Source organism: Arvicola amphibius, chromosome 11, assembly GCF_903992535.2.
Source record: "Arvicola amphibius chromosome 11, mArvAmp1.2, whole genome shotgun sequence".
Classification (NCBI taxonomy): domain Eukaryota; kingdom Metazoa; phylum Chordata; class Mammalia; order Rodentia; family Cricetidae; genus Arvicola; species Arvicola amphibius.
Genome location: NC_052057.2, coordinates 62,024,596 through 62,038,069, shown reverse-complemented (window position 1 = coordinate 62,038,069; position 13,474 = coordinate 62,024,596). Strand labels below are relative to the sequence as shown.

Below are 13,474 nucleotides of genomic sequence, written 5' to 3'. Positions count from 1 at the left end.
ACACAGCCATTTAGTAAGAGGCTTTGTTAAGTCCCAATAAAAAAGATAAAGCAATACTTGAGAGTCCTTAATTAAGGTTAGTGGTGGTGGTGGGGGGTACTGAGCTTTACATAGGCTGCCCAGGCAAGCAGACACCTGCATGCTGGGGTTTTGGAGGGAGCACAGACCCTTCGCTAAGAAACATGCCCCACAAGCTCATGTATTTGAAGAGTTGCTCCCCAGCTGGTGGTGCTATATGGAGAGGTTATATAACTTTTAGGAAGTACAGCTCGTGGAAGAAGTATATCACCAGAAGAGGCCTTGGAGGGTGTAGAGCCTCACCCACTTCCTGCTTGCTCTCTCTGCTTCCCGCTCCGGCCACCTGCTCTGTTGCCTTCCTCTGCATTTCGGACTCTAGCCCTCTGGAGCTGTAAGCTAAGAGCCTCTTCCTTCTGTGAACTGCTCTGGTCACAGAGCCTCCTCACAGTGATGAAAAAGCAACTAACACAGCAGGGCTGGGACTCTGGAATGGAGGCGGAGGCAGACTCAGGTGGGGCCACTTTAGCCTTGGTGATGGCTCTGGGATCTGGAGTTTATTCTGGAAGTTACCAAACCTCTAGGAATTTTAGGAAATGGACATTATTTTTAAAGGACCACTGTTGGGAGCAGTGAGACCCCAGATCCTGAATTTCTTGTAATCCCCTGATCTGAGTGCCTACAGCTGCTCTGAGCACGAGACCTTCAGGAGTTCCTGATGGCAGGAGAGTGGTTTCTGGTGGGTTTGGCTGGGGCGTGGCTATCTCTATATAATCTGCCCCTGAACACAATAAAGGGGGCATTCTTGGGGAATTCAAGGATGACCCGTGTCGTTGTCTCTCTGTCTGTGTGTGTCTGTGTATTTTAACCTCCTGCCCCTTGCCCGAATCTCGCGAACTGGGTAAAAGTGCACCGAACGCAGACACGGGGGCGTGGTGCATGGCAATTGGAGGTCTCCACCGAGATATCGGCAGACCACCATAGTTTTTGTCTGAAAGTTGAAAAAGTTGGGAAGCGGCGGGAGAAAAGGCCTGGAGGTGGATGCTGCCATCTGTAATCTTGAAGTGCATCAGTAGCGGTGAGGGATGAGAAACCACAGTCTAGATGCACGCGTCTCAAAGGTGGGGCTCAGGGCTCACCTGCTAGCCTTGTATGTTCCCTTCAAAGTAAATTTGTCCCTTGAGTTAATGTCTTGCTGTATTTTGGTAACTTTTTTCCTTTTTTGTTTTTGGGGTTTTGTGTGTATGTGTGTACTGAGATTCAAACTCAGGCCTCACTGACAGAGCATGAAAAGCACATTAAGAGAAAAGAACTTCCTCTGGTCGAGGGAATGAAACCCTCAGTCTGGGTGGAGAGCGGACCTAGTTCAAGTTAGGCTGGTCAATCAGGAACCAGCCCCTAGGAAGGTACAATCACCCCGAGCAAGGAAGGTTCACTTTGAGCCACGTTTAGGACATATATGGAATAATTATTCCTTTGAAGATTTTCTTCCTTTCTTTCTTTTCTTTCCTCCCTTCCTTTTCCTTTTTTCTTTTTTTAGAAAGACTTTAGAAAGTCTCTTTATATAGCCCCAGCTGTCCTGGAATTCACTATGTAGACCAGGCTGGCCTCAAACTCATAGAGATCTGCCTGCCTCTGCCTCCTGAGTTCTGGAGTTGAAAGCATGCACTACCACACCCAGCCTTCTAATGAAACACTGTACCTTTCTTTCCCAGAATTCCTCCTGGGAGTTGTCCTTACAAGCCAAGGTCTGCTGGGTCTGACCACCTTTCTGAATCTTGACTTTTCCTTATTTTTTTCCCTGTCTCATTCATTAGATGTAGAAACTAGGTATGCTCTCTCCGGTACATTCTTACACTTCCTCCAGAGCCCCCTCATCCCTATGTGGCTGCCCGCACCCAGGTGGCTGTCCTCTATGCCAGCTTAACTCAGTGACAGGATTTCTGTTTTCTAATCCTTCTTTTCTCCATTCTTCCTCTAGGCAGCTGCTGAGATTCACAACTTGCCCGTCCTGGGTTCTTTTAAATTCTAATATTATCCTCAAGCTTCCAGCTGAGTGTGTTTTTAAATTATTCTAATAATGAAACTTAGACCCCAAGTGGGACCCTGATTTCCTGGCATCAGTGCTTATGCAGAACACCCTTCACTGAGCTATCTCTGCAGCCCTGTTTGTGGGCTCTGAAAACCTTTGCCTTCTCACTAGGACTACCCAGGGCTGTCTTCTGCTGATCTCTGTGCCACTCCACATACAATCAGCCTATTTGGCACTGACTGGCACCTACCGAATCCAGCACGAGTGAGGGATGCACAGGCTGCTGTGGCACGGTGGCTAGAACCATACTTTCTGGAACTGGATTTTTCAGGCTGTGAACATTCAGTGTGATTCTGGCAGCCCAACACGGTCTCATGCCTTGTTTTGGTGTCTTAATTTATAACATGTGATCACAAGAACACGTCTTTATTTATGATGGAGTAAACATAAGGATATGCAGGACCACTTCTTTGTTTATGATGGATTATGCTCGCTACTGAGTGTTTAGTAAATAAACACAGGAACTAAAGCTCCAAAGCCTCCCTCGCCACGCCCACTAGGAGACTATTACCCAGGGCCTTTAAACTTTTCTATGTGGAAGAAAATTGTGCTTTCTCACAGAAAGTTTTGAGCTAAGTAACTGTTATGACTCAACATTTACCAGCCTTGCAAATTTCCCAAGAACTAAGTCCCGAGAACCTGACTCTCTGGAATGGCTGAGAGCAAGGGGCATCCCTCAGTCTATGGGCACCTATGGCAGGAGCCAGAGCAAGGGGCATCCCTCAGTCCATGGGTAACCGTGGCAGCAGTCAGAGCAAGGGGTATCCCTCAGTCCATGGGAACTCATGGAAGCAGCCAGAGCAAGGGGCATCCCTTAGTCCACGGGCACCCGTGCAGGAGTCAGAGCAAGGGGCATCCTCAGTCCACGGGCACCCGTGGCAGGAGTCAGAGCAAGGGGCATCCTCAGTCGATGGGCACCCATGGCAGCATGGCCAGAGGTGGCTAACTGAAAACTTCTTTCCCCTTGAGTCATCCCTGTATAGACCTAAAATAAAGTGTTCTCCTCCAGCCTTTGGCATGGCCAGATCAGTGGTTTCTCACAGCCCCGCTCCATTTCCTCTAAGCTTCAGAGCGCTGGCATCTGGGGACGTGTCTCTGTGCCGTATCAGGTCAGGTGGGGCTTGGCTTTCTGACAGGCATGCCACTGAGGACCCCAGAGAGGGGGACAAGTAATGAGTGCCTGCTCTATTCCTGTCCCTGCTTCCTTTCCAGTCACAGGCAGGCTGAGCTGCGGCTGGCTGCCAAGTACTACTAATAGACACTCAGACTTGAGGGAAATCATGAATTTTCCAGGGGGACAGAAGAGGATCAGCCCCTGAAGACTGGGAGCTGAGGAGAGGCTGAGAAACAGAGAGGAGAACACCATGCACTTTTTAAGTCTGCATGGTGTGTCTGAGCTTTCATCAGATGCAGGATCTGTTGGTTCTGGGCGGGGCTGTCATGCCTCCCTGGCTACTGCTTACTAACACGCCCAGTATTCAACAGTGGCACACCTGGACTTGTGGAGGAAGGTGAAAGCTGGGGTCCCTCACGTCTGAGAAAGCACAGGCTGGGGGCTTGAGGTCCTGTAACCTTCAGGAGGTTCTTTCCTGGGCAATGGCTGGATGGTGAACTACAATTCACCGAGGTGACTGTAAGAACATGCTGGTTAAAGGATCCTAAGGAAGTCAACAAATGGCTGACCCAAGAATGCTGCCCCCACTAGGAATGCAAACTGTGCATGCTCTCTCAGTCTCTAAATACACATTCACGGAGTACATGCGGCTGTTTAGCAGGGCTTGTTGGCAAGTTCTCTGCTGACATCTGGGGACGTGTCTCTGTGCCGTATCAGGTCAGGTGGGGCTTGGCTTTCTGACAGGCATGCCACTGAGGATCTCAGAGAGTGGGACAAGGGATGAGTGCCTGTTCCATTCCTGAGCTGTTCTATTGCTCTGAGCTATTTCTGCCAGTCTATGCAGTGAGATCTAGGGGCGGACAGTGCAGGACTTCTCACTCCAGGGGGCAGGGGAGGGGGGCTGCAGTCCTGTGACATTTTCTGAACACGCAGGCAGAGGCTTCAGCTAGGGTAACACAGCCTGGCCTCACTTGGCCACATTCCTGATGCTTGGTGACCTTAGGGGCATCCTGCTCTACAAAGCTTTGGTGTGTCCCAAACATCTGCCTGAAGACTTAGGGGTCAGCTCTGTGCTGCTCTGTACAGCCACCGACGGGGCCGTGGGCTGCAGCAACCTGGGAACTCTTACTGTCCACCTACACCACTTTCCCACAGCGTGCACTTCCTGCATGTGCTCCCTTCTGATAAGGTGACTCTTATTTCTCCACATTCACTCAGATGTACTCAGATGCTGACATTTGCCTTCTGCACACTGGTGACAACGATGGTCATGGGGCATCCCTTTTAAAGCCCAGATGCCTGGACAAGACAGAGCCAGGAGGAAAGCACGGCGGGTTAACCCCAGGGCTGCCGGCTGTAAGCCTGCCTGCGGGCTCCTCACCCTAGCTGTGTCTCTGTAGAAGGTTCTTATGAAGAAAACAGGCTCATCTGGGCAACAGACTGAGTCTGACCACCACATCTGGCTTTATCATTGAAGGTGTGATGACTTTTTCCCTTTTGCCTTTGGGGGTGGGGAATGGTTCATTCAGAGACTCTCTTAAAGTGACAGTAGCTTTCGAGGTTCTAAGTCATGAACTGCAAAAACAATGAACGCTTGGATGTTTCATCTTGCAGACACCAGGGGCTCAAGGACTCTCAGAAGTGTGCTCACCGCCCCCAGGGGAGGAGCCCTGGTGCTGTGTGTCTTTGCACAGCCCATCTTTGACCCCAGAAGTAACAGACTTGAGTAGTCATTTTAAGTGAGGGCCTGAGTCAATGACCCAGGAAAGAGTTTAGGGAGGGGGGCTGGGCGGCTGGAGACTCTGTGGCTGCCTATCAGCAGAGTCCCCTCCACTGCAGGAATCAGGAGGAGCCTGAGGTACAGTGCAGTGCACACTGTCTGAGAGCTGGGCTGCTGGGGCCGTGCTGTGAGGCTGCCCCAACTCCAAGGGGAGGAGCGGGTTACCTTACCCGAGGTGGATGGCCCGGATGTGCTTCTGGATGCCTGCTGCCGTGTTCAGCACCTTGCCACAGTTTTTCCAAAGGCATTTGAACATCACCTTCATGGAGTTCTACAGAAAGGGGAGGAAACATCATCACAATGCACACAAACCCGTCCAGAGTCACCCTCTTGTCCCCCTGACCTTTTCTCCTTCATCAGAAACTTAACAGTGCGCCATGTTCTTAATGACAGAATTCTCCACTCTGGGACTTTCCCGCTGGTGACAAGCTTCAGAAGCTCAGACTCCTTCCATTTCTTCCTGGGAACCGAGCTTTGCTGCTGATTTTAACCACATTCCCCGAGGTCCCCATGGGCATTGGGGCCACCCTGGCAGTGGCTAATATTAACTAAGTGCTTAGTAGGGTAAGGTGCTGTCCTGAGCATGTACTTAATCCCCCAGGATGGATGTCACAGGGGTCTTCATGTTACAGAGAGTTGCAGTGAACTAAGAAACAGGGTTGGAATCTGCTCCAGAAGCCAGCCTTCACCCCAGCACACAATCACACAGTGCTCTTCAATGAGGGCTTAGCATTTTCAAGAACTCCCAGGACAGTGACTGAGCCACCAGTGGACTTGTCCTGTCAACCACAGTGATCTTGATTACAAAACAGGAACAGTAATGGAGCCCCTTACAGATGACCATGGTGCTTTAGTGACATCATGGGCCAGAACCAGCCGACCCGCTTAGAGGCAACCACTCACTACAGCAGGGGCTATGGAATTATTGTCACCACGTGCCTTGAAATGCATTTTTAAATTTTTGCAGTGCTTGGGGTAGGACTCAGGTGCTTGCACACGCTAGGCAAGTGCTCTGCCATTGCCCTACTGCAGTAGCTCAAATGGAAATAGTCCCGTAGATACAAGGGACTGGCACTATGGGAGGTGTGGCCTTGTGGGAGGAGAGGTGTCACTGTGGGTGGGCTTTGATGTTGCAGAGGTTCGAGCCAGGACAGTATCTCAGTCTCTCTTCCTGCTGCTTGCTGATCTAGATGCGGAATTCTCAGCCCCTTCTCCAGTGCTGCATCTTCCTGCATGCTGCCATGCTCCCACCGTGATGATAATGGACTTAAACCTCTGAACTGCAAGCTAGCTCCAATGAAATATTGTCCTTTGTAAGAGTTGCAGCCGGGCGGTGGTGGCGCACGCCTTTGATCCCAACACTCGGGAGGCAGAGGCAGGTGGATCTCTGAGTTCGAGGCCAGCCTGGTCTACAAGAGCTAGCTCCAGGACAGGCTCTAGAAACTACAGGGAAACCCTGTCTCGAAAAACCAAAAAAAAAAAGAAAACCCCCCCCCAAAAAAAGAGTTGCCATGGTCATGGTGTCTCTTCACAGCAATAGAAACCCTAAGACGACTACATTCCCCAGTTCCCCTGGAATGAATGTTTATGAAGGTATGGTGGTTTGGATGATAATGGTTCCCATAGCATCATCTATTTGAATGCTTAGTCACTAAGGAACAATCTGGAGGTGTGGACTTGTTAGAGGAAGTGTGTTGCTGAGAATGGGATCTGAGGTTTCAGAAGCCCACACCAGGCCTTGTCTTCTCTGCCTCTCTCTGCTTATGGGTCAAGATATAGGATTCTCAGCCACCTCTTCAACACCATGTCTGCCTGCATGCTGCCATGCTCCTGCCATGATGATTATGGAGGTGATGTAGGAGGGTCTTCTGTCTATATGTTACTTTCATTGGTCAAATAAAGAAACTGCCTTGGCCTTTTGATAGGATAGCAGCTTAGATAGGCGGAGTAGACCAAACAGAATGCTGGGAGAAAGAAGCAGAGTCAGGCAGATGCCATGAATCTCCGGCCCTAGACGGACGTAGGTTAGGATCTTTCCCGGTAAGCCACAGCCTCATGGTACTACAGAGATTTAATGGAAATGGGTTAATCAAGATGTGAGAGTTAGTCAATAAGAGGCTAGAAATAATGGGCCAGGCAGTGTTTAAATGAATACAGTTTCTGTGATTATTTTGGGGTATAAGCGGCCGGGAGTCAGGTGGCGGGAAGCGGCCCGCTGCTCCTTTTACTACAGTTTGGCGCCCATCCACTTAAAAACCTGAGAGGGCTTAAAAAGGAGAGAGAGAGACTTTTAACACAGCTTTTTGCTGTTTGTTGGTGGCATGCTGCAGAGAAATTTCCCTGACTCAGCAGCCTTAGCAGGAAAAAGCTGCACGGTTTTAAAACACACCTTCTGGGTTGTCCTGCCAGTTCGAACTCCGGCTTTAAAGCATTTCAATGGCTTTTATGAGACTTGATGTTTGTGTGCCCGCTTAGGATCGGGAAGAAAGTACTCTGAGACCATGCCAATGGCTCAGCGCTCCCCACCTGCACCTGGGCAGATGGCAGAATCAGGCTTAGACAAGCGGGAGAGCATGGCGGATTTCTGCCGCTATACAGAGAGATGTTTCCAGACTGTGCAGTGCTCTGCATAACAGATTTGGCTGTAACTTGGATGAAAAGATTTTCTGTGCTGCATGCTCAGTCTCAGAGTTAAACTGCTGAGTGTGGCTCCTACCTGGTGGCCCCAGAGCTAACAGATATGGTACATCCTCCATTTTGAAATTGGAGAGAGGTAGAGCCAACATCCAGAGCAGCCGGCTGCTCTGCAGCTCAGAGGCACAACTGATTCTGAGTCACAAGCGGCTCCGCCATGTTAGACTGGGTGGGGTAAGCCCACAGTACCTGTTTTTGACCTGGGAATGTCACAGCTTAAACAGGTGGCAGGAAGTGGCCCAAGTGGCCTGCTGCTCCTTTTACATGGAGGTCAGCTTTCTCCTTTTACCATGAGGGTCCTGGGAGTCAAACTCATCCTCAGGCTCGGGTGGCCAAGTGTCTTTACCTACAGAGCCATGCCCACTGCTGGAGACAAAGCCTCAGTACAATTAAAACACTCAGATTTTTGTAGCTCTTTGCAGCAACATGCAAAAGAACTCAATTTGGGATAGTTTATCAATAGCAAGAAGCTTCTTTTTTGTGCATGTATTAGTGTGTGTGTATGTGTGTGTGTGTGTATGTGTGGTGTAGGAGGTCCTTCTGTTTATGTGTTGCTTTCATTGGTTGAATAAAGAACCTGCCTTGGCCTAGTTGATAGGACAGAACTTAGGTAGGCAGAGAAGACAAAACTGAATGCTGGGAAGAAGGGCTCAGTGGCAGACGCCATGAATCTCCTGCCTGAGATGGACACTGGTTAGAATCTTGCCAGTAAGCCACAGTCACATGGCGATACACAGATTAATGGAAATGGATTAAATTAAGATGTAAGAATTAGCCAATAAGAAGTTAGAGCTAATGGGCCAGGCAGTGTTTAAATGAATACAGTTTCTGTGATTATTTCGGGTGTAAGAGAGCCGGGTAGCCTGGATGACAAGCAGCCTGCTCCTCCTGTTACATGTGTGGGGACATGGGTGTGTGCATATGGAGACATGCGTGTAGAGGCCAGGAGACAGCCATGGGTGAAGATACTCAGGTATCACCCACCTTAGCTTTTGATGCAAGATCTCTCACTAACTTAGGACTTTCCAAGCAGAGTAGGCTGGCTGGCCAGCAAGCACCAGGAGCTGCCTGTATTCACCTCCGCAGCACTGGGGTTACAATGAGAGCCACTGAGCCTAGCTTTCTTTTTCTTTTTCAAAAAATATTTAAAAAATAACCTCAAACTCTGTATATACAGTACAGTGGGGGGGGGGGTGAGCAAACAGGAAGGGACATCAGTCCTGCTGTGGAGTCCACTTTCCAATTGCTGAGCAGAGCTCACCAACACTGTGGGCTGATTGAGTGGAGCTGGCAAGATAGCATTCAGCTAATACTGGACTTGCTCCCCTTTGATACCAGTTTGGGGGAGGTAGGGGACGGGGACATCTACCTAGGGATGCTTGTATCAGGGGAGCAGAAAAAGAGGCAAGCCATCAGAGAGGCCCGGTATGACAGGAGGGCTCATTTCACAAGCCAGCAGGCCTCTAGCTTGCCACTCCTGGTGGGCACTTGAAGGTGACCCAAAGGATCCTTCCCAGTCCAAGCAGGCTTTGCAGTGGGAGGGGTAGATGTGGCAATAGTCCCAGAGACAAAAACCTTCTTTCAAATGAACCAGAACCCAAACCCAAACCAGCTGAGCAGGGAATGGAGAGGTCAGTGTAATGAATGACTGGAAGTGCCACCCTGTCCCTCAGACCGAGAGTGTGAAGGAGCAGTGACCCTGGCTGCTTCTGTGGTCAAGCTCAGGTCCCAGCTTCTGATGCTGCTCTGCTACCTCTGGATGGGACCAAGCCAGATCGGCAGTGTAGCCCTTGTAGCGGAAGATGGGAGTGGGGCCTATCTGTACACGAGATGGGAGAACTGAGTGGATTTGTAGTTCAGCTGGTTGTTGGGCATGAACTTGTGCAGCACGGGTCGTAGTGGTAGGCGCCAAGGCAGGCGTCACAGGAGACTTTTGAACACTGGGTGCAGGTATTGGTGGCATCCACACGGTTACAAAAGCCACAGCGGAAGGTGGCTGTGGTGGAGGGCTTGGGCTTTGAGTGGACAGGTGGCAGCCGGTCAAGGCCCTGAGTCTGACCCACATACTTCTTTCTCTCGCATAGCTGCCCCATGGACCAGGCTGTTGTGAGCAGATGCCTTGCTGGGAAAGGCGCTGGGCAAGGCGCTGGGCTTGGCGGTCAGTACTGTCACAGCGGTAGCAGAGGGCGGAGCTGCAGGACAGGCCGCAGTTTTGGCACTTGGATAGGGCAGACTCTTTGGTAGGGGGTGAACGCTTGTGGTAGATGGGGTGGGCATCGTTTTTGATGAGCCATACGTCTGGCCGCAGAGCATCCTGCCTCCGATAGGCGGCCCGGGTTTCTGAGTGCGTATACAGGTCCACGTCATCCTGAGTGGAAAAGTATGTACTGCGCAGCAGGCCAAGGCCGTTGATGGGGGAGATGGATGGAAGGTCATCAGGGCTACCATGGGGGGCGCTGGACATGGTAAGCAAGGAGGGGGATGGGCAGATGATCTCATCCTTCAGGTCATTCCCTACATCCATGGCCAGGGGCTCCTTTCGCAGACTCAGTGAAGCCTTTGAGGGGAGCTTCCTGTTCTCCCAGTAGCTGTCGTAGGCATCCACAGACCTGGAGGGTTTGGTTACTCGAGGCTTGTAGTAGTCCTTGGCTGCCCGCTCACTGGCTGACTTCTGAAGTGCCACACGAGCCATGGACGTGGTCAGGTGTTCCCTGCTCTCAGCCCGTCGCCGCAGAGCGTCGGAGCACCCGTGCGCATCCTCTGTGCTGCTCTTGCGTTCAGTCACCACATCCAGCTGAGTAGCCCTTGTCCTTCACCTGCGAGTGGATCCCCAGCATCTGCTCACACTTGACCTTGGCCAGGAAGAGCTCAAAGGAGACCATCTTCACCTGGAGGGACTCCCAACTCAGGCTTGTAGCCCACGAACCTCAGAATGGCTCGGATGTCTTCCTCCAGCAAAGTGGACTTGACATAGTAAACAAAGGGCCTGTGTAGGTCTTGATGCTGTGGAATTCCTTTTCCAGGGGAACAGAAGAGGTTGATGGCCACCGTCTCTAGCATGCTGAAGGTGCAGTGCAGAGACTCAGGCTGGAGCTGCTCAGTGAGCGGAGGGAGCTCTCTACCACTTCATAAAACAGGATCAGCCTAAATCGGTGCAAGAGGTCCACCTTGTGCAGGCTGAGCATGGTGGCAGCTGCCACTCTCAGGTACTCATCGCTGCCAGGCTGCTGCTTGCTGGGGGTGGTGTCCACTTTGCCCTCATGGAACTGCATGTACTTCCCGAAATAAATCATCCTTGTACTTCGTATCCATTGAACTGGACTTCCCCAATCAAACCTAAGGGCTACCTCATCTCCTCCATGGCCCTGGAACTGGAGGCTGGTACATCATATGAAGATTTGGCATGGTGCCCATGGACCAGCTCATGCTCTGCTGCTGCTAGCCAGGGAAGCCAACGCTGCTGGAGCCCTCCATACGGCCCCGCCGCTCCCGCTGGCTCCGGGGACAGAGACCAGGACCCGACGAGCCTAGTTTTTGTTTTTTTTTTTGTGTGTTTTTTTTTTTTTTTTTGGTTTTTCGAGACAGGGTTTCTTTGTAGCTTTTTTAGAGCCTGTCCTGGAACTAGCTCTTGTAGACCAGGCTGGCCTCGAACTCACAGAGATCCGCCTGCCTCTGCCTCCCGAGTGCTGGGATTAAAGGCGTGCGCCACCACCGCCCGGCGAGCCTAGTTTTTATACCTTTAGTTCCATCTGGGGGTTCGAGCTAAAGTCCTCTCAAGCGTTTCACCAACTGAGCACCTTTTCAGCCCAGTACATAGTTTCTGAACACATGATGACCAAACTAATTGAATATCAAATGCACAATGATTCTGGTGCTCCCAAAACCCGTGCTGTATTATAGTACCTAACTTCAGTGTAGGCTTTGATCTCAACACATCCTCTCTCTGCACTGCACAAGCTGTCATTCCACCCAATGCCAACAAACACACCTAAACACCTTATTTCAGACTACTATGGTATGAGCTGCGTGCTTACTGTATGCAAAATTTTCTGATGTCATAGAAATAGAAATGGTTTAATCATGTATAACAAAAATTTCCTATTCTCGTTCCTCAGCATGTATTAAATTACTTTACCTTTGGATTATACTGTATTAAAGCATTGGATTTGAAAATTATGTCTGCCTTCCAAGTTCATATTCTATACACATAGACGAGAGCAGCTCTCAGACCTCAGGAAGTTTACTTGTGCAATGATGGCAGTCAGTGTAGAAACTGACAATGGGCCAAAGTTCAGAGGAGTGTCTGTGGCACTCAGTCCAACATGGGGCATCTATATCACACTCCGCCCCATGCCAGTCAGGGATCGTCTCTGAAGCAGGAGGGGAAAGACTGCAAGAGCCAGAGACTGGGGAGGACTACAGACATGATGAGACAATTGCATCCATGAAGTCAAGAGCTGTTGTCGCTGCTGTACCAGACCCGCACAAGACAGAGCAATCAAGACTCCACCACGAGTGGTCCTCAGCTCTTGCAGAGAAGCTACCCACAGTTGGTGGCTGCTGAGGAAGAGCTCATTGTCTTCACGTGTGTGGCTCCGACGTGGTTCAACCACACCAGAGTGGAAGGCTCCACATCCATGCAGATTTGAGCAGCACTATTAGCTCATGAAAAAAGAAGAAAAAGGAGGGGAAAAGACAAAGTCTTCTGGGTGACTGGATCTAACTCAGACCAAGCCGTCAAGACATGAGCTTCTTGGGGAAGTGTCTAGTAGAGGGGGAGAGGCTTCCCATTCCAACTATAATACACATGCAAAAAGGTATTCAGTATACCAATCTTTAGGTTAATCTTAAAGTTGGAATGGGGATTAAATTAATCCCTGTGGTGGTAAGAATGAAAATGTCCCCCACAGGCTCAGATGTTTGGATACTCGGTCCCCAGTTGATAGAGCAGTTAGGCAGGTTCAGGAGGTGTGGCTTTGCTGGAGGAAGTATGTCACTGGGGAAGGATTCTGAGTCTTGACAGCCTGGTGCCATTCCAAGTGTGCTCTCTCTGCTTTATGATTGTGGTTCAAGATGTAAACCCCCAGCTTCTTGCTCCTGCCTTTGCTTCAGTATCATGACTCTCTAGAGCTAGAAGCTCAAATAAACTCTTTCTTCCATAAACTGCCTTAGCCATGGTGTTTTATCACAGCAGCAGACAGGTGGCTGACACCACCCATGTACACAGAGTATACACAGCAGCTGACAGGTGGCTGACACCACCCATGTACACCGAGTATACACAGCAGCAGACAGGCAGCTGACGCCATCCATGTACACTGAGTATACACAGCAGCAGATAGGTGGCTGACACCATCCATGTACACCGAGTATACACAGCAGCAGACAGGCAGCTGACGCCATCCATGTACACCGAGTATACACAGCAGCAGACAGGTGGCTGACACCATCTGTGTACACTGAGTATACACAGCAGCAGACAGGTGGTGACACTACCCATGTACACCGAGTATACACAGCAGCAGACAGGAAGTTGCCACGATCCATGTATACTGAGTATACTAAAAATGAAGCTATAATCTACTTTTCATTCTTTAAGTTCCTTTTGAAAAGAATTTGTTTTTATTCATGCATGTGGGCTTGCTTGCCTGTGTGTGCTCGATGGGTGTGCAGGTGCCCAGTGAAGCCAGAAGCACGCACTGCATTTCCTGCAACTGCAGTCACTGTGGGTGTGAGCACTGCAGGTGCTTGGAACAGAACCCAGGCTCCTCCCCAAGAG

The 13,474-nt window shown here is 50.3% G+C and overlaps 1 protein-coding gene and 1 pseudogene across 1 annotated transcript in view; both read right to left on the bottom strand.

Moving 5' to 3' along the window:
• Znf704 (zinc finger protein 704) overlaps positions 1–13,474 on the bottom strand; it is a 199,651-nt gene that overhangs the window by 15,553 nt on the left and 170,624 nt on the right. The window contains 1 exon segment of the mRNA XM_042055945.1: positions 5,172–5,272. Within this exon segment, the coding sequence (XP_041911879.1) occupies positions 5,172–5,272 (101 nt within the window).
• Positions 9,511–11,019, bottom strand: LOC119826412 (annotated as a pseudogene).